Raw genomic sequence first — 21,569 nt, forward strand, 5'->3', positions numbered from 1 at the left:
ATTTGCTGAATCCTCTAATACAGAGGCCAAAGAAAGCTTTGGCAAATGTAAATCTGAATCAACTTAGATATAGAATCAGATGATTTGAGAACTGATGGCAAAGCTATGAAACACTATAAAACCCATCATATGTCAAGGGGGCAAGTGATAATTTTGCCAGCTGACCTCTTCACCAGCTTCTCACACCTGGGAATTGTTTTAACCTTTTACATTTTCACCTGTTCCTATGTACATTTATATATTTTGGGACCTGTGGAGTAGTCTGTTTCTTTAATCTTGAGAAACCAAGCCGGCAGATATCACATGTGGAAGCTCCAGGATGTTGAGGGCTCCTGTGCTTTGACAGGTTCTGGCACCTGCCAGAAGTGAGGGTGTTCTGCCCAGTCAGTGAGAACTGATTAAAAGCAGAAACTGAGGTGGGCTCTTACACATAAACAGCGAAGAGCAAGGCAGCAGCAAGGTCCCTTCAGCATCACCAAATCCTCCCAAGGCACTCCCAGCACGAATCCCTCCTTCCCACGAGTGGCATTTCCATCACCACCACTCCTGCACCCTGTGTGGTGCCACTTGCTATCAACACCTTCCCATGCACTTACAAAGAGTGGGTGGGTGGAGTAACAGGGTCCTTCCCCACAGTTTAGACCAGGGAGTAGCTGGCAATTTAGCACAGAGGAGTAACTCAACAGTTTATTTAAATGGAACACATTGGAGCTGAGGTAAATAAATGTTTCTGTATTTTCAGTTTTATAACAGATAACTCAAAATGATGTCAACATTTGAAAATGCAAAAATAGTGCAAAATTACTTCTGTGGTAATACAAGACAAACGTTGGCAACCAGCAGCATTTTAGAAGCAACAATAGGAAGCAGATCAGGCAAAGCTCCAGTTTATATAGCATGGCAGAAATGCAACTAATCTACAGGCTTTTCCCTGTAAGACAGGAGAAAGATCAGTTACATACAGTCAAACCTATGAAAGGTAACTAAACCACAGCATTTGAAAAGTAGCCTTGTATACCAGCTTCCAGACAAAAGGTGAATATACTTTGATTTCTTGCTGAGCATATTTTACTAACTTCTTTTATTATTTGTCTTGGCTTCGGTTTTTGGGGGTTTTTTTGTACTATGTATGAGAGAATGACGTTGCTGAAAAGCTCACTTCCTTTTAAACACTGGCACCATGAAATTAGAGCTATGTCGACAGTCACCATTCAAGTTAGAAACAAAACAAAACATATATTTTCACAGTAGTAGGATAAAATCCAGCTTGGAAAAATGAAGTGAAGAGAAATACAACTATTGCAACATAAACCTAAAAAAAAAAAAGTTTCATAAAGGGCATAAAGTTCCATTGTATCAAGCCCTTTAGAAAAAAAGATTTGCAAATGCATGTCCAAAACGAGAGTTAAATTACAGTTCCGTGAGATTTGAGTTTAGAAACTAGTGTGACATTTGATGCTTATTTTCCAGGTAACTTAAAAATATTCATTTCACAGCAGTGATTATGAGGCAACAATCTCATATATGTGTATATAAGGCTGAAGTAGGTCACTGAAGTCACATAACAGCAATAAATTTCTTTCTCAAAGAGCAACTACAGGTTCTCTATGGACTCCTGAAGAATGGGGTTGTCAATTAAACTTAAAAACATCCTTTACAGAGCAGTTTCATATCTGAAAAATCATCAAGAAATACAACAAAAAATAATGAAGCTTGAGTCAAATCCAGCCTTTAAATTATTCCTGTAGGAATAAAATTGTTTATTTTTCAATCATTTGACTTGACAAGGAAAACTTATTTGGGAATGTTTTACTGATGAATCAAACCGGCCCAGACACTGTAACAAAGAATTAAATATTTTATCTTAAAAAACCCAACTAGAAACAACAATATAATTTGGAAGAATGATTAACTGTGTAAGCAATAGCAGGACATACAAAATGGGATTAAAAAACTAAACAATTTAGTCAAATTTTCAAATGCATTAGGGGCTTATTAACCTGAACTGTCTGAAAAGTTGATGATACACGGATTCACTTGACTGTATTTAACCCTCAAATCTTCTTCCAGAAACAGCTACCAATGACAAACAGCAAAATACAAAGTTCAGAGATCCTCAAGTATGTTACTGACCTCTTGGGAACCTGAATGGAGGAAAACATAGAAAAAATTTACATCACAGAAGAAAACAAAAGACAAATGAGAATCCTATGGCAAATATAAAGGAAGAAAATATTGCTGTAATCCCACATCTGTGTTTGCATTCTGTTTACACAGTTTGGGTTCAAGGCATCCAAATTAAATGTCTGCATTTTTATACAGAACAAGAAAGAATTCTCTCCATCATAAATATGTGGTATTATGCACTTATATGTACAAAGGATATTTATCCTTTCTCTTAGATCTTGGCTTTTTAACTTTAAAGCCCTCAAAATATCACAGTCAGTTGTGGTGTTGGGAGAAGGAACTTCTGTTGCAGAAGTCTATTTACACCTTCTCAACCTTTGGCTGAGGTCAGGCAGGTAACCACATTCTTAGCTCTACAAGAAAGTCACAGATGGAATCTTAAGATACCATTCTTTAGCATTTATAAATGGCCAACCATGCAATAAATTCAGTACTAACTCGAATCAATCCCATAGAAATGGAAAATGGACAGGATAACAGAAAAAATATTACAATAGCAACTCTTTTTTGGATACTGAGGTACCAACAATGAGGTATCTACTGATATACACGGTCCAAAGGTTATTTCTGCTACTAGATTTGATTAGGATATTTCCCCCATCATAAAAGAAATTGCTTTCTCATTGAAAGCTTGAACATTTTCAGAATCTTTTTTTAAATGAAAACAAGTATTTTCCAGCATAGGAAAGATATTATTTTAGCCTACTATTTCACATGAAGAAAACATTTGAAAGATGGCTTTGTGGAAATTTCTGTAGAATAGCCTTCAAATTACAAGATAAATTCCTAAACATTGGCTTGAGGGATGCACCTTTTAGAAGAAACAGTCCAATAGATCTCAGCCCAAAGCTGCTGAAAACTTTTTATATAATTCCAGTGGTGTGGACCTCCTACCTTACTATTACATTCACTCAACATCCTAACAATAATAGCAGCAAATACTTTCAGGTGAAATCCTGTTATTGTCTGTGATGAATTTGTATCTTCCCATTTGCTAAATGAAATCTGGCAACTGAAACCAAAAGTCAGTAGTATCTCACTCACTGCAACACAGGAGCAGAACAACAGAGAGAGTTTTGCAGATCAGTGGAAAAAAGTTTGGAAGTCTCAAAGTTGACATTTTTAATATGTCTGTTTTTCCACCAACAATTGCAATGCTGCTAATGCTTCTTTAAAAACATCTTTCTGTAGCAGTAGGTGCTGTGCTTTGGAAGCTCTGCTCTTCTGATTTGTCTTAAAAAACAAATTTCCCTTTCATAGTTGTTTGTGACCTTGAAAATGATCCGGTGACTTTTATTAATAAAGAACTAAGCATGGAGACTGTTAGTATTGGAATCAAATGTTCAGCTCCTTAAAATGTTAAATACTTCTCTCGCATTGCTTTACTAACACACTCTAACAAAAACAAAGAAAAAAATCTAGGATTATGCTGTGATTTCCTGGACAAGTCAAGAGGCTGTGCAACTTGGCACATGAGTGATAAAAACTAACCCTTTCTGCAAAATAATTGTAAAAAATGGGGGTTTTTTTTGGTTATGAATTATAGAACAAAGTCCTGCCTGCTGACTACATCACTGAATTCCAGTGTAAGGACTTCTCACACATAAATCTTGCTACACAGTAAATTGGAAAACTCACAAGTAATTCCCAAGTGTTCAAATGAAAACATGCACTCTGAATGCATGTGTAGTAATACATAATGTAGGAATTTAGAGCCCAGCTTTTCAGAATCAAAACTGTAGGCAAGAGTCCAACAGCAGAAGTTGTTTTAGCTCTAGTTTTCTTTTTAAATCATCAACACCAATGAAGACCCCTTACCAGTGGGATTCTTGGAAATCATATTTTAAACACTGTATGGAAAACACTGTTTTCTCTCAAGGCTTTAAGCATTATCTACCATGATCAACTTGATGCTGTGGCATTTAACTCAGAAATAAGAAAAAAAAAATCAGAGTATCAGAGTAAAAAAAAGTAAAGTTCTGACCATTCACAGATACACTACTTCTGCTCATCAATCCTCAGTGAAAGCCACAGACTTTGGACCTGTGGATATGTGTGGTGCTGATCACTAGAACAGATCACCTCTGAAGAAGGACCATGCCTGAACTGCCTGGCTTGAAGCAGGAGAGATTAAATGCTAAACCCAGGGATGGACTATGCTGAATACTAAAGTGTGAAGGCCAGAGATGAAAAGCTTCCACCCATACCAGAGACTTTCTTTAGGAAAAGCAGACAACTGATATAATTGTTCACTGGAGGAAATATATCCCAATAAGGAAAGGAAGGACATCAAGTGTATCTCTGAGACAAAATGTACATTTGGCCACCTGTAATCATTTCCATTGAAGCTAAAAGCCAGGTTAAAAGATGTACAGTTTACATTTTGTAGTTTATTGCTTTGTCTTTCTATTTGCTTTGTATAATATACATTTTTTGTGCTGCTCTGTCTGTACGATCATCTTGCTTCCATCAGTATTTCAATCTGAATAAATATACTTCCATTTATCTCTGAAACAGCAAACTGTATCGTCTGTTCTTTCCTGTACCTTTTTCTCCTGATAACTTGTGATAGGCATTCAGTCCTTAAACCTGGTGAGCTCCTTATATGTGTCCTAATGCTGTATTCTTGATATTCAAAGGAACGTTCAAAGGACGAGCTTGTTTTATCCTGCAAGACTATTACTGACAACCACCCACAATGTGGGTTGAAATATCTTGTCACAAAACTAAATTTATTCCGTTTTTATGACAGACAATTTTGTCCTGTGATTAGATCTCAGCAAGATCTAATCTCTAACACAAGAGCATTTAGCCACATTTCTTGTAGTGATATCAAATAATATATATAGCTCCACTTGGATGGTTTTTGGTTTTAACTTCAGCTCAGATTCAAGGGAAGCTTTGAAGCCCAAAAATCAGGCTTATTTTAGACAGAGAGAAAAATGAGCCACTCAAAATACAAATTTATGTCAAACTCTAAGTTCTAGTAAGTACAAAATGCCCTTTTTTTAACATTGCTTGTTTCACAAAAAAGTACAATTGTTTTCTTTGCAATTTAGTTACCTCAGTTACCTCATCAGTTTGCTCTAGAAGCCATTTCTATACTAAAGTGATTCTTTTCTAGACAGCTGATATCATCATGATCCAAAAGCGCAGGAACTATTACAGACATGATATTATTTTAATAAAAGAAAATATTTTAAATTTCTAGTAAACGTACCCAGAGTTTTCTTTCAATGCTCCAGAACACCTTAAGTAGAAGTTTTACTTCTTTTGGCTCTCTTTAACTTTGAATAACCTTCTTCTTTCTGCTTACAAAAACAAGAAAAACAGAAAAGGGCAAAAGCCAATAAAGCAAATGAAGCAGCAAAACTAAGCTAAAAGTTCAACTAAAAAAACTGTTTCTGAGTGAAATGCTTAGTTGAGTAAGAAGTAATTATTAAAAGTTTCTGTTTTCCAGTATAAATAACTTGAAGTATGTTTATAAGTACAATGGCTAAATAATTAGGACCACAGCTACTTCGAAAATAGCCTTTACATGCTGATAACCATGACTTTCAAAACCAGCTATCATTTCTGATGATCAGTAATGACAAAGGCTGATTCTTCAGAGATGTGTTTACCAGTGTCCCAAATTAGCAGCATCATATTTTAATCTGGGGACAGGAGGAATCAGCCTAATGAGCATCAGAGAGTCCATCCCGATGCCAATTAACAGATAAGTCTCTTTCCTATTCCTGACACACCAATGAAACTTCCTGACAGTTGTGCATCCACCTCTCTTGAGTCCAGCAGTGGCAGCACTGCGGCGCCAGCGAGAACTTGCTGTGTTCCTGACACTTCCCAAAAGCAGCTGGCAGGGCTCAGGCAGGTACCTGTGCTACTCTCAGCCTGCCTGGAGAGTGAGGAGTGCATGGGGCACTTGTGACTCCTGACTAGGACAGGGCAGTGCCCCTTCCCCATTCCAACAGTGCTGCCAGAGCAGTGACAAGCTTCCCATACTCACAAACCCTAGTGTGTCTGAGCCATTGCCAGCAGCAGGCAAAGGACTCTATTTCCTATTGTGGTGAAAGTCTCCCCTCAATACCCAGACCCCTGGGGTTGTTATTTCTATAAACAGCTTTTTTAAGTTGCTGGTCTTTTTCTCTTTGTGAGAGTGACTCTACTGCTGCAGCACTGCAGTGCTGGCCCTGTAAGCACTGCCTTGGTTGTGGCCCTGTGGAAGGGCCTTTCCCAGCTGCACTTGGATGGGGCCAGCTCAGAGCAGCTGGGCTGGCGCTTACCACACAGACTCCTCTTTCCCCTGCAGCAGCTCCAGCTCTGGGGTGTGAATGTGTTCCTGCAGCAGGCCCCTGGGGTTGCTGCACTGGCCTTTTCCGATCTGCACACACTGTGTTCCTTTAATTACAGTTAAAACATCCAGAATTGCCTTGTACTTGGCTTTAAAAGCATAACAAAACAAAAAGTCGTTTCTACAGAACGTTGCTAAATTCAAGTCCTTAAGATGAAAATCTCACAAAGCCACTGAGAATGCCCAGAGTTATATTGGGCAGGATAGGACTTTTCTGGAGAATCAGAAAATCTGCTTCAGAAACAGTAACATCATTAAACATTTCAGCAGCATCTTTTGCTGGAGACAAACATTTGAAATGAATGCTTCAAGTGACAGCATCATACCCCGGATACCTTTATCCGGGTTAAGGTTAATTTCATCCAGACAGGTCAGTAAGATTTCTTAGCCTGCCCATTTTAATTGGAACATACTAAAAATGTTTAAATATTTTTTTGTCCCTTTATTCACATCCTTCTGGACAGGATTAAGGAGTGTATGTGTGTGTGTGGGTTTACCTGTCTTCTTCTGGCACAACTTTTCTTTACAGATCCTTCCATGTTGCTCTCCTTGACTGGCAAAGTTGGTTTTGAGGTCAGGGTTTCACATGTCAGATACTTGTTCCCTGTAATCACCTAAAAGCACAGAAGTTTATACCTTCATTAGAAAAACACCCAACAACATTTTGAACAAGATCTCTAACTTGTAAATTACCTGCTTTTTCATTCCTGCCCTCATCACACAGAGCTGAGATAACCCACCAAATTACATTGCATAGATGAAAAACGTGATAAGCCCAAGACATTTCATCCATGCACCCAATATATGGAGTATCATCCTTATAAAAATTGCACTGAAATCAGCTCAACAATTTATTTAATTAAAATGCAGGGAGAAGTACAGAAAAATTAGGTAGTAAAGTACTTCTAGCTGTCACCTAATAATAACTTTTACCCAAAATAAAGCTAACTTCAAAGATAGATCATCTTGGTTTGGGTCCCATTCAGTCAAGTTCAGAGAATATGGAAGACTAACAAACCCAAAAATCTCCCTCTGCAACTTGTTCTAGTAGCTGACAAGCTGTGCTCACACTGAGGATTTTTTCCTCATGTCCAGTGGGATTTTTTTCCTGTTGCAACTTGTGCTTTTCATGAAACTGTAATTAAACTTGTATTTACAAAACTTCCATGTTTGTCTAACAGCACAATGCCTTACACACAACTGCTGTCAGCACTACACAATTGATGAGGTTTGAGATTCCTTCCATGAGAAAGGAATTATTCCATTAATATGGTTTTATGTGGAGAGAGACTGAACATCAAAAAAATGTCACCATGTTAACCTCACACAGACCTGGATAAGCTGTCTAAAACAAAGGAAAACTAATTACCCCATCATAAAAGTCTCAAATTAAAGAAGTGTTTATTTCACAAAAAAAACAGTAAATCATCTTCCCTTTCAGAAAAACAAAAGCAGCAGTGGCTGAAAACATGAAGTTCTATGGTAGAATTTTAGAAAACTGTTTGAGAATGATGGTAGAACATGATGGAAGTCACGCTCTTTATTGCTTAACGTTGTTTCTGAATTTGTGAGAAGCAGTGAGAATGAGCCCCGCTCTTTACTCTACCTGTTCAAAGTTAGGTTTGGAAGGGTGACTGCTTGTCTCAGCAGCACAGTCCTTAGAGTGGCATGCTGCTTTGTTTTCTTCACTTTTGGCCACGCACACTGTATCTTTGAAGACAGATTCATGAATATTTAACCCAGCTCCTTTATTTGATCTCTTTGTTTGTTGCAGTGACAAACTGGAATTTGTCATTTCACTGTCTAATTTACAAATCTGCAAATGCACTTCCGTTGACTGGTGTTGTTTCTCAAGAAATTGAGTAGGATTTTGACTTGTAAACTTTTTCCCCTTTCTTGCACTGGAAGTAGAAGATTCATGTGTATTCAGACATGGACTGGTGTTTGATTTCTGAATCACTGGCCCAGCATTCTTAAGAAAGAATGGAGAATTTGTCTTTTTGTGATTGACTTCACTTGGACTCCCACGTGAAGCTGAGCTTTCAGAAAAATCAGAGTCAGCCATTTGTCCACTAGACTGGGTTTTCCATAGGAATATGGGTGCGCCATGTTTTGTGTGTGTCTTCATGTTCTTCACCTGAAGCATGCTGCTGTCAGTAGGAGTTTTGACTGGCATATTTTGAATGTGTTTAAAAACCTGAGTTATGCTGGATTTGTGCACAGACAGCATAGAAGATGAAACATCCACACTTTTCATTGGTGAATGCCTTCCAGCACTTTCCTTTTTTTTCCTATCTGTTTGATTTGTGATCCTTCCATTCATTTGCATCAACTTTCCTTTGAAAATGGGTATAATTTTGCTGACTTTTGGGAGTGTGGATTCAAAGGCTGAGTTTACAGGTGTTCCTAAAGATTTTGCAGCAGGTAACTCTGGTACGCCTGGTAATTGCTTATTGCTCGTGAATTTCTCTGTGGCTCCAATGCTAACCCCTCCTGGACTCTCACTGCTACTCGGAAAACTGTGTGCTCCTGGCTCTTTGACCAAACGCTCCATCCAGTGGCTCTTTTCCGTACTGCACCGTGAAGGAATTCCAGGCAAAGCAGGTTTTCTTGGAGGAGCCTCCGTTAGAGATACTACACAAACCATCTCACCGTCCAATTTCGTATGCTTAGGTTTTATTTCCTGCAACACATCAAGAGCTGCTAAATTGAATAACCTGGATTTAACGATCTGATAGTGCCACCTAATGCATCCACTATATGGCATTAACCTAATACACATCACAATATATAAGAATACAATTTTGTGGTTTGGATTAGAATGACTATATTTTAAAACAATACCTAGTTGTCACTATAAATTAAGGGGTTTTTTTTTATCCTCCCCGAGTTCTTTGTTTACAATCTATGCTAGAATATCATATTTCTCAGAAAGAGAGACTTAAATTACAGTAATTATCTTGATTTAGTGCTTTCCAGCTGGATAATGTCTACCCCTTTTGAGGGTTCTGCAGAGGATTTGACTGACAGGGCTCCTCATCTCTTAAGACTTCTAAGAGCATCTGTATTCTGAGCAAAAGACAGTTTGGATGTCTAGGAAAACTGCAGATGACACAGAGGACCCATTCTAGCTTTGATCACTGGAGAGACATAAACAGAAACTGCTTTCTGGAAAAGGATTATAGTATTTTAGAACCTCTGCAACTTCTGTCACTATTATTTGTTCAGAATTAATTACTTCATTTCTTCTTTAACACACTACTACCAAAGAAATTTGAGCCTTAGCCTTCATCACAACCTCAAATAATATAGGAGTTTTGATTACTTGCCTCCTTTATATCACCAGACATGGAGTAAACCTTACAGCTTCAGTGTTTTAAAATGCTTATGTTGCTTATGTCCACACAGTCTCTTTTTATTTTTAAATAAATTGTAATATTACTACTACTGCTAGTAATAATAATAATAGAACCATGAATCATGGTTTGGGTTGGAAGGGATCTGACAGATCATCTAGTTCCAGCCCCACTGCCATGGGCATAGACAACTTTGACCAGACTAGGTTGCTCAAAGCCCCATCCAGCCTGGCCTCAAACACTTCCAGAGATGGAGAATCCACATCTTTGGGCAACCTGTTCCAGTGCCTCACCATGCTCACAGCAAAAATTTCTTCCTAATATCTAATCTAAATCTACCCACTGTCAGTTTAAAGCCATTCCTCCTTGTCCTGTCATTACATGCTCTTGTAACAGCAACAATTGTAATACTGTTACTGTTATTATTTTTGTTATTACTGTCTTTTTTTTATTATGGTAGAGATTTGAGACAGTTCTGGATATGTAAAAAAAAAAATCTACAGAATTGCAATTAACACCAAGTCCATTTTCTAATGTATTTGTATTATACATTGTAATGTATAATATTGTAAGGTATTATAATGTTAGTAACAACTTTACAATGGCAAATACTGTAGCTTTTGCTTTTACTTACATGGTAATTAAAAGTTTTACAGGACTGATAGTTTGTTGTGAAAAGCATAGTTATATGCTCTTACTGTGCTCTGACTATGATCAAGACCACTTCATACAATGAAAAATATGTGCCATTAATACATTTAGAAAGAAAGCCTTACATGCACTGAAGCCCTGGAGAGTTCCTTTGTAGCATAAAGTGCTTTACTTGTCATCTTTACTGGAAATCCACACAGCTGTGAAAAATTGCTCTTCATGTCAGAAAGAAAAGAGTTCATTACACCTTCTGCATCTGTTCTGGGGAAGTACTGCACTGGCTGACTTCGGATGCAACTTAAAGGGTACCTGAATAAGTGTTCAGGGATACATAACAAGTTTCTTTACATTTCTATAATTATTAATCATCTTTGTTGAGAAGAAAACATGAGTTTAACGAAATGTTCTTTAAAATGGTGAGAAAAGCACTTAATTCCTTAAGGGTCTGAAGTTTATAAAGTTACAGGACTCTAGCACAATTATACCTCACTAACCTATAACGTCAAAGATTACTCAATATAACTAACACTTAGTCTAGTGTTTCCTGGCAAGAAAAATCTCTTTAAAAGCAATCTTTGTTGGCCACATTTTTACACAATTTAATTTTATTTTACACACTTTCTTTTACAACACATTTAAAGTAGCATTACCACATTGGAAGCCGTGAAGCAAATTGTTCTATTTGACTTCCTATTATTCAATACTGGGACAGAGACTTGAATAAACATTTTGTTTCAATTTGTCTATTAAAACACCTCTCTACTGACTACTGTGAAATTATGAAAGAAGGAAGTGTGGCACACTCAAAAATGAAAAGCAGAGCTTTGCTAGAAGTGTAGGAGAGGAAATGTGACAAATATATTCTGAAAGGATACGTGAAGAACCTTTCCCCTATTGGTTTGAAGTAAACACTCAAGTATGTTTTTGTCTCTTCAAGATCCTCAGGAAGAATATATCCATACTTAGATAAACCAAATAAAAACAGGTATTACAAGGACATACTCAATAGGCAAACAAAAAAGGGAGGGGAAAATGAAAGCACTGTGTGTGTTTCTTACCAGACTCTTCCAGTGCATCTGAAAATCCTTATATGAACGGAAAGGAGATTCTGGAGGAATTATGTGGCTGATGTTTATGATCTGACCCATTTTCATGCTGTGCACAGGTAAATGGGATGGGATGCTTAGAAAGGGTGTCATAAAATACAGTTTAAAATATACTGGCCTTTTTAGGGAAAAAAAAAACTTATTTTTGGCATTCAAAGTATTTAGAGATTATGTTTATATTTTGAGGACTAATACCTTTAGCTCAAAAGTTTATGACATAACAATAGCAATATTTCCTGAAGTATGGTAAAGAATAAAGTGACAAGTTCAAGTGACATTTCTCTTCAACACTCACTAGCAGTGAATGCAGAACACAAGCAAATATCACCATTGCTTCTCTTTTAATCTTAGGTAAAAATAGAGGCATTTCATGGCAAAGATGGAAATACTTTTTCTTTAAATTTACTTTCTGCTAAAATTGTATTTCAAAAAATGATGCTCTTGCTTACCATAAAACAGTCCAAAGATTAGTAAAACTAAAATAGTTTTATAACTGTGTACACAGTTTTATAAATTACAGTTTTATAACTGTGTAATTTATTTGTTGATTAATTTTTCTTATTTTCCATAACAATGAGATAATAAAAACAACAAATTCCTGACTTTAAAACAGACTGTAAAACAGAAGTGTTCTTATCACTTGCACCAAATTCATAATTTGTAGGGCAAACATTCTGAGAAATGTTTATTTCTGCTGAAATGTGAACAGATTCCTACCTTGGCAAAACATAGCACCAGTTACTTAATATGGAATGTTGCTGAATAACTGTGTTTTCATTGCTGTCAAACAGCTTTATGGTGTTTGCTGAAATATCAAAATCTCCCAGCTTAAAACAGAAAAGAAAATTTATTTGCAAATAATTCTACAGCAGTACAAATTTAAAAATTTCAAAAATAATTGTGTATCACAATACACTGAAGCTTGATATATTATTATTCTTTCATCAGCTCTCACAGATTGATTATTTCAGAAGATATTCCCATCATCAAATTGCACACTATCTTATGTTAGAGCCTACACTTCCACAAGCCATATAAGCACAAGGTTTAAAGTTTATTGAAATGAGTGAGATTTAAACTTTATTCAAAATGGTTTATTAAGAGTATAGAAGGAATTTCTCAAACTGAGAGCTGTCTCACTTCAGTGCATGTTTTTAAAAAGTTCAAATCAGATACCTATGCTTGACATTCTAGTAACTGTGTGTGTCACTTTGCCTAAACATGTGCAAGTGTCCAAGGAACAGAATTAATGGGACATGTAGTTTCATCCTCTGAGAAGTCAAAAAAACCCCACACTTGTTCACAATGTCAGAATTTGACTGCCATGGAACAATCAAAACCAGAGATTTCAGAAACATTTTATCTTTCTATTATCTATGAGGGTTTGCATTTATTCACTGAGAAGAAAATCTGCCCATTTCTGTTTTAGAAAAGTATTGAAAGGATCAAACTGGTCATAAAGAAATATAATGATCTTTTCCATCACTGGTCTATATAATTGAGGAACTGGTTTCTTATAGATAGCTTTAATATTTATGCTGTCCCAAGCCAGTCTCATAAGAAACACTATTCTTCTATTTCAACAAAAAAAGAGCTTGAATCAGAAACATTTATTTTAGAAGAAACTAGCAAGCCTGACAAATATGCTCTGCATGTATGGATAGATCACCACAGGTGAGTATGGATACACTCATCACAGGTAGCATGGCTGTCAAAAAGGATAAAAAGTTTTCAACCACAACCATGATTTCATAAACAATGTATAAATTGAACTTACAAGCAGCATAGTCCTGGCTGCTCCAATATTTTGGAAGCTGCATAGAAATTAAGTAGATTCCATAATAAGCATATAAAGGGACCTTGAACATGGTGCTGACAACTCACCTGTAGTTGCTCTATTGTTACTCAAAACTGTCTGTGTACTACAGTGTGACTGAAATCTCTCTAGAAAACACTGCTAGAAGGAAATCTAGAGTCACAAAGACACTTCACTGCTATATTTTGTTTGCTTTTTTGAAAACCCTCTCAGCCTCAAATCTCAGTTTCACAACTCTTGCTAGAATGCATCAACACAGATACAATATGGATGTTATGCTTTTGTAACCTGTGCAGATAGTCAATGAATATAATTAATGTCTCAATGCAATCAGAAATAAGCACTTCTATCCCCATCATGCTAACTGGAAGTCACCTACCAGAAAAGAAGATAAAGATTAATAAAACAAACACAGTCGTAGAAAATATAACTGGCTTATACCTCGGGGGGTGGCAGCCGAATTGAGCAAGGCTCCACGCTGATGCAAAGCTGTGTCTCTGACACATTGAGGTCTATAACTAAATTAAAAAAAAAAAAATGCACAATGCCCTGTTTTGAATTACAGCTCATCTCTTAGGCAGAAAGCTAACCCAAATATTTATTTAAGGTAATTGTTAGTCATTGAAAATCAAAAGGCTAGACTTTCTCAGCACAGAAATTAAATTAGGTGCATTTTAACTGTGAAAAATAAAAATAATAATGAATTAGTGTCATACAGTAACTCAGAAACTCAAGTCTGGCTGTGCAACTGCGTGCTTGATCCTCATAACCTTGACAAACAAACACCCATTTACAAAGCAAATGTAGTTCATATAACCATTTGCTGCACTGAGTCATTCAGCACAGTATTTTCCATCCAGGAGCTGTCAATAGCAAAGATTGAGCAAGGCAAGCATTTATGGACACACCTCCAGAACTTTCACTCAGCTCTGAGTTCTTCAACACATATCTCTGCTACAAACTTAGGCTCCAATATTGCCAAATGTTTAATCTTTAACTTTTATACTGGAATAAAAGTTAATTTAATTTTTGCAATAGCTAACCAGCATGCTTTGTGACTTCATTTTTGTGAGCAGCAAACAGTACATACTGGACAGTCACCATTCCCCATTTTCCTATCTATTATTATGGAACTTTCATACCACTTGCAAGACTCATAATTTAAGGCAAGTGCATTTAACTGCAATAATTATAACTTTGAAATGACAAATGTCAGTCTATGGCTGTAGATTAATAGTATGAAAATTATCTTTGTGAGTGATTTTTCAAAGGTTCAGTTGAGCTGACAGCTATTACAGACAGAACATTACCTGCCACCAAGTGTGTTTTGACAGAAGTTATTTCAGAATGAAAACCAAAAACCCTGTGCTGGTAATACCAAGATTGTGGCAGCATGAAAGTGCTTAACTTTAGCTTGCTCTCTCAGCTTTACTATTAACAGAATATTGTACTTACCAACAGCATTTTGCCTTCCTGAATGAGACAAAAAGTCTTTCCCTTAATAAACAGAATAGACAGACATTATTTTCTAAACCATATGTCTAAAGTCTTTATGTGAAAAAAAAGAAAAGGAGAAATCACACAGCTTTATTTGTGTCTATCACAAACGCTGAAAGTGTGTTCCTTTTAAGGAGATAAAATCCCCTATATCAATTAACTTTTCACTGATTCATTAACATCTATAAGAAAGAGAGATAGGTAAAGCTATATTAGTGGGCAGCAATCTGTACACCACTTTTTCCTCCTAACTCTGCTTCCAACAATATTTGGTTTCATGTGGTATGCTGCATTCAGTTGACATAATTATTTGATCCATCACAAAGATAAGGAAGAAAATGAAAAGGTGAATGGAATGTCCATTCAGAACATTAACTTTTGTCATTGAACTTGGATAACAAAACAATAAAAATGCAAATAAAGAAAAAAAAGTAATAGGATAAAGGAATGAAACAATTTATTACAATGAATGAAATAATTATGGAATTTAAATGATGGAAAATAAATACTACAATAAGGAACTGGAAACTAAATGCTTGATCCCTGACCCAAGTGAGTCAAATACCTTGCACCAAGAGGTGACCAGCCTTGTTCCATCTGGGTGCAAGCCTGGCTGTAAGTGTGTAGGAGAGACAGGTTTGGAGAAGGGCTGGAGTAACTGCTTGCCGTGCTTCCAGCTAACAACAACATTGACAAAAAGAAACATACATTTTTAATAATTTAACAGATTTTTTAAAGGCCTCAGTCAAAACTTTAGCAAACATACTGCTGCTTCATCTTGGAGCCAAATCCTAGTAAGTGCCACACATGTTTATCTTTCATCTACTTTGCTTCAAGTGCAAGGTAGCACAGTATTTGATGTAGGCATTTGGATTTCATTAACGTGAGATGCACAACAGTTCCTAGAATGCTTTCACAGGGTGGATAATAGACCTGGGGAAAAGATTAATTGAACCCTCTGGAGTACTTTACTAGATATGCAACTCCCTCCAGGCAATAGGCACAACATCCAAAGCTGACATTACTTCTGCTGTCAGAGTCACCACCAGGACATTTTCTGGCAATCACAGCAGATAAATGCAGCTTTGCTTACCCAACAGCTCTGCTTCCCTGCCTGTCCTGAAGAGCTTTCTCTTGACCATCAGAATTAGACAAGAAACTAACTACAGCAGGCTAAAAGGAGTTAAGTAATACACCTGCAGAGGGATGTTTCTAAAGAATCCTGCAAGGAACTGCTTGGTGTTGGGAAACCTAACAATGACAGATCACCCACACATATCAACATGAAGCAGTTCTGTAAGGTAAGCATATTTGAACAGTGTATGTCTTACTAATCTCCATATGCATTTGCACTTCTTGGAACAAATGAAGATACACCCAGCTGGCTGCACAAATGAATTATGAGAGCTACTGGCTTTGGTTACAATCAGTCTTCTGACTCACCAATTGTAGTGCATCCACATGTACATTCATGAACCCCATAGATGTTGCATACTAGAAGATTGTAAATCACATGCACAATGGCCTAAAAATATATCAGCTGTTAAGCTCAGGGGTTCTATTTCTTCTCTATGCTTTTGTTTTGTTTCCCTGAGACTGTCCTGTGCACACTGGGTACACCCAAAGGTGAATGGGGAGACAGTTCAGCTGCTTGAACATTCCCACTGAATGAAGGGCACGGCACCAGCAGGAGGGCTGCAGCTCTGTGGCCCAAACGTTGTCTTGAGGTCAGTCCCCAATGCCTCTGAGCAGGAGCAGGATGCCACTGCAGCAGAGAAATCTGGAGGTATTGCTCACAAACTTCTAAAAGCTATTGAGTCTGACAAAACATATTTACCATGCCCCCATTCACAGGACACACTTTGTCTATGGGGCAGACCTTAGTAACTCCCTTTAGCAGGGGGGGTTATCTCTGCCAACAGCAATTGCAGACAAGTGTAACAGCCTAGAGAACTGTCTCATATTTCAGCACTTACAGTAGCTCCGTGTCTCTCTACATAGGCTTGACATATTCCTGACTTGTAAAATGGTATCTAAAAGTAACAATAAAAAAATATATCAAGGGTTTGGTAGTAAGCATAAATTAAATTCTGGTACAACAGTGACTTTGCCTTTGAAAATCATGCAAGGGAAGAGTTAAGCAAACGCTTTATCCTGTGTTTTAAAGGAGAAAACTAAAACAAGCTCAGGCATTTGTCATAATGTAATCTCATTTCTAGCTAAAGATACAGTCATAAGCAAGACAAGTGAGCCAAACACTGCCCAAAACAAAGCTGCAGAACTCTGCACCTGCTTCTCTCTCTGTGAATTGGGTAACAATCCACCAACTGAGTCCATTTCATCCCACAGATTGGTTCACCATCTGAAAAAGCCACTTCATCAAAAAAATAAAGGACTTAAGCTGTCCTACACCACTAATGAACAAAGAGAGAAGCCTGTTTTAAATGAAATATTTTTACTTATCCTTGATCCTCAAACAAAACACTTATAGAAACATGTATGTGTGACAAATACAACTGGCCCCTAGCCATACTGTGGTTCAGACTGACCAAGAAGCAACAAGGCTCACATCCTTGGGATGAACTTGCCAGCTGGAAAGTCCCTGGCTCATCTACAAGGGAGTGAAGGCGTCTTGAAAAATATTTCAAAAGGTGTTTCTGAAACCCGAAAGTACAAGATAACCAAAGTACAGAAAGAGCTGTCAGCACTAAATCAAACACACATGTCTTGCCTATACCATTGATTAGGAGCCCATTACTTCACCCTTTAAATATTAAAATCAGGATAGGCTCAATCTGAGCACTCCCTGAACACCAGACTGTACGACAGCTGGCCTGCATGGCAGGTTTGAGCAGGGACTCCTCTCAAGTTTAGAGATTCCATACTGGAAATTAAGAGAATCTTCCTTACAAAAGGTCAAGAGACCCCTTACTTGTGATCTGCAGTAAGTGACTGAAAGCATGCTGAATTCATGCCATGAAGAATTACTAATCCATGCAGCTACTCAGATACTATAAACACTGCAGGGATAATTCCATTAGGCAGGAAGTGCTGACCAAGTCTGAGACGAAGATTGGGTACAGCCACACAAAGGCTCCAAGAAGGAATTCCAAAAAGGGATCCCTCTGAACCTCATGTCTCCACACGAGGGCCCTCTTTACCCTTTGCACGTCCGGTCTCTCTCTGAGTCATTCTAACTCAGATTTCCTTTTCATGGTTCTACCATGTGTAATTATTAAGATAAACCTTGGCATCAAACTTCCTGAACCTTGTCAGAACACTGTTAAAACTTTGCTAAATTCCACCACACCCATCAAACTCTGTCAAATTATTATTTTACCTCAATAAAACATAGTGCTTCTTCTCTCTTTTGAGCGAGGTGCACTCTGCTCATCTGCAGAGCAGGCTGTAACTACAGATATTATTTACACAGTGATACTGACCGCCATCACCACGGAAATTTGATTCAGGGTCCCCATAACAGGTGCAGAAAGGATCTCTTGATACAGGAACAATAATTGTCTATGAAAAAAAGATGAGAAAGAAATTTAAAATGTTATTTCCTCAGCTTAAATTTATTTTCCTTGCCTTTTGCAAACACAATACATTCCACTTTTAATCAGTTTCCATTGGTTCAGCGGAATAAATTGGATTAGTCCAAGTTACTTGCTCTAGATGACCCACAGTGGTCTAAGACAAAGATTACAGGGCTTTGGCACACAAATGGAGCTCTCCAAAAATGTTCCTTTTGGCAGAATTTTTCATTTCTCCCCTTTCTTTTAAAGGGAATAACATAATGCTTGGTGAATGCTAAGGAGTCTACATCTGCTTTCCAAATAGTCTTTTCACTTAGACTCAACTACATGAAGCATCCCAGCTTTGCAAGTAAACACAGATTAATTTTATCAATTTATTATTTTGAAGTATATTAATTTGCATTTTTTTAGTTTTAGCCTGTGAAATTTAAAACATAATAGAAATTTTGTTTTTGTTCCCCAATAGAAAGCAAGTCACCTGCCCAAGAAAAAAAAAAAGCGATTTTAAACAATTTTGGACTGTTTGCCACTGATAAGAATTTTGCTGGTTTTATTACAGTTAATTCTAATATGGCTAATAAAATATTTGAATAACAACCACTAGCAGCTTCTGGAAATAACAGCCCTCCAAACTCTTTACCTGCAAGTCTTTATCTGTGTACTCCTTGTCTCAGTTTCTGGTATCTGAGAATTCAGTGTTACTGTAGCAGCACAGAGTTTATGCAGTTCAGGCAGACTGACAAAGAACAGAAGCTGGTGTCTGGTGCTATTCATGGTATGTTGTTGATTGCCCCCAAGCAGCAGCTGGGTCTTAAAAAAAAAATTTTTTTTGTAAGGCAGGTGTTTGTTTACACAACTTCATATGTTATTAGGTAAATGAATAATCAATTCTCTTTTGATTAAGAATATAGAGAAAATATAACATAATGTGGTCAGCTAAAACAGCTGAATATCCTTTTTGTATATATAATGCATTATACTTGAAAATATAATTATTTGCAAGAGCCAAAATATTCAAAGACAAGTACAAAAGAATACAGAGTACATGTATGATCCTTTCCATATTAACTGAGCACATGCAATGGAACTCTGTCATTTTTGGAACTTCCTAAAAACCACCGACAAGAACCCAAAGAACCAGAATTTCAGACTAAGAATATGATTCTTTGATGCAGTACTAACAAATTACATGTGAATGGGAATAACATGAATTCAGATTACCCATCTTGTTGAGTGCCTGTGGTGTTCTCCTTTGCCCTGTGGCACAGGCCAGGGCCAGTGTAATGAGGCAGAATATTCATGACAAAAAATAAATCTAACATTTCATTACTTGAAGAAAAATACACCTTTAACTGTCTCACCTTTTTCAAAGAAAGGCAGGTAGTTAGAAAGCCAGAAATGAACACTGCACATCAGAAAAAGCTGGTTTTTATTATAAAAGGTTTAATATTTCTCCCGTCTCCAAATTCTAAAACAATTTCAGGAAATGGTTTCACCAACACAGTGAGGACAGCAATAAAAATTTTGATCCCAAATTTTATGAACTCACCAGGTATCCAGTAGAAAAGCAATTTTGTAAATTCTGATAAAACAATTATGAACTGGAATAATATTTTGAGGAACAATGTCAAAGATAATTTTGCTGTTCTGATTTTCCTTTGCTTTCTTTACAGTGTAACACTTTAAACAGATTAACCTCTGTCATATCCAAGAAAAATCGCAAGGTGAGTGTTTTATAACTGTCATTTAAAAGAAAATAACGCTTTCTTATTTCTTACCCTTACAGGAAAACACATTTCAATGTTTTTCAGCAGTCACAAAAAGCAGGGTTTTTTTTTAAAATGCCAGCCAAGACTATCACTTCATCAGAGAATTCCAAAAGGTACAGCTCAAGGGAAAGCTCAATTAAAAAAAAAAAAAAAAAAAAAAAAAAAAAAAAAAAAAAAAAGGAAAAAAAATATTGTCTTTTTGCAACCATGGAAAAGAAAGCCATTGGGGTTTTTTGTGGCAGAGATGTTGTAAAACACATGCTGCAATGCTCCAGTGCCCTGCTTGCTGCTTGAGGATGACTCCCCTGTGGGAACAATTTGCTGTATTACGCCTAAGTTAAATCTTCTCAGACATCTTAAAAGCTAATGGGACAGAGTGCTTGCAAAAGACTTTTCCCTTCAGGGGAGAGGGTAAAGAGAAAAGCAGCAGTTAACACAGAGCTGCCAGTTAAGAAAGAGCTACTGGATATAAATCACGGGAAATGAACACAACCGCCCTCTGTTCGAGGGGACTTTACGTGTGTGGGAGAAATGGAACCTTTACGTGCCAATAATCACAGCACGTGAACTTGAAAGGAACATCGGCCAGGGAATGGCCATCCCTGTCTGTTCTGCCTGAACAGGCAACGAAATCCCAGAGCTCGGCAGCACTGTTTGCAATTTTCAGTAACAACCTGGAATCGCAATGAAGAACTTCTTTATCAAAGCTGGGAACAACACCAATCTGAGGGAGAGCAGCTACTCTTACTTAAAGTCAGGCTGACTGAAAGTTGAGGCAGGATCTGAAGATGGTGGTGACATTCCATGAAGTACAAATCTGTCCTGCACTCAGGCTCAGAGCGCAAAGTTAAGCTCTGAGGAAAGGTGACAGGTCACACTGGGGAAGTTTTATTCTACAAAAAATCCCCCCACAAATCCAGCCTATAATCACGCCTGAGTGTGTCCATGGGGCTAGTGCTGCTGAGGCACGCAAGCTGCGCATGGATGTGATATGGGGATGTGGGGCCTGAAATACAGACAAAGCCATCGGACACATCTGAGACCAGAGCAAAGGAAACATATTTTACCTCAGCCTAAACTGCAGGGAAACGGGATGCTGGATTGGTGACGGAGCCTCCCGAGAGAAGGGGAAGGCACTGCTCCCTGTGCTCTCCGCCCACCCGGCAGCGAAGCAGGGCAGTGCCACAGGGAAGCCTCGCTCCAAGCCCCGCAGGGGAGCCCTCCCAAGGCGGGGCGAGGGACTCGTGCGGCAGCTGAGAGGTTTTGAGGAGCCGTGAGGAAGGGCCTGTGGCAGGGGCGC

The 21,569-nt window shown here is 37.6% G+C and overlaps 1 protein-coding gene across 1 annotated transcript; it reads right to left on the minus strand.

The window, feature by feature from the left end:
- Positions 1 to 1,807: 1,807 nt before the first annotated feature.
- On the minus strand, positions 1,808 to 19,274 carry C1H18orf63 (chromosome 1 C18orf63 homolog). Its single transcript, XM_063177700.1, has 14 exons — positions 19,141 to 19,274; positions 18,408 to 18,486; positions 16,941 to 16,997; positions 15,530 to 15,641; positions 14,923 to 14,964; positions 13,909 to 13,985; positions 12,369 to 12,478; positions 11,604 to 11,700; positions 11,421 to 11,506; positions 10,671 to 10,854; positions 8,145 to 9,221; positions 7,036 to 7,152; positions 5,408 to 5,495; positions 1,808 to 2,144 (listed from the first exon to the last, which is right to left on the minus strand). The coding sequence occupies exons 1-13, from the start codon at positions 19,272 to 19,274 to the stop codon at positions 5,439 to 5,441; spliced, it is 2,229 nt and encodes a 742-aa protein (XP_063033770.1). The 3' UTR covers positions 1,808 to 2,144; positions 5,408 to 5,438.
- Positions 19,275 to 21,569: the final 2,295 nt, after the last annotated feature.

Source organism: Melospiza melodia, chromosome 1 (assembly GCF_035770615.1).
Source record: "Melospiza melodia melodia isolate bMelMel2 chromosome 1, bMelMel2.pri, whole genome shotgun sequence".
Lineage (NCBI taxonomy): Eukaryota > Metazoa > Chordata > Aves > Passeriformes > Passerellidae > Melospiza > Melospiza melodia.

Coding starts and splice junctions, on each gene's coding strand:
- C1H18orf63 (XM_063177700.1), bottom strand. CDS start 19,274: ATGAATAGCACCAGACACCAGCTTCTGTTCTTTGTCAGTCTGCCTGAA. Junction 11,701..12,368: donor TGGTGCTATGTTTTGCCAAG/GTAGGAATCTGT, acceptor ACCTGTGCACAG/CATGAAAATGGGTCAGATCA. Junction 9,222..10,670: donor TCTCCAGGGCTTCAGTGCAT/GTAAGGCTTTCT, acceptor GATGTGTTGCAG/GAAATAAAACCTAAGCATAC.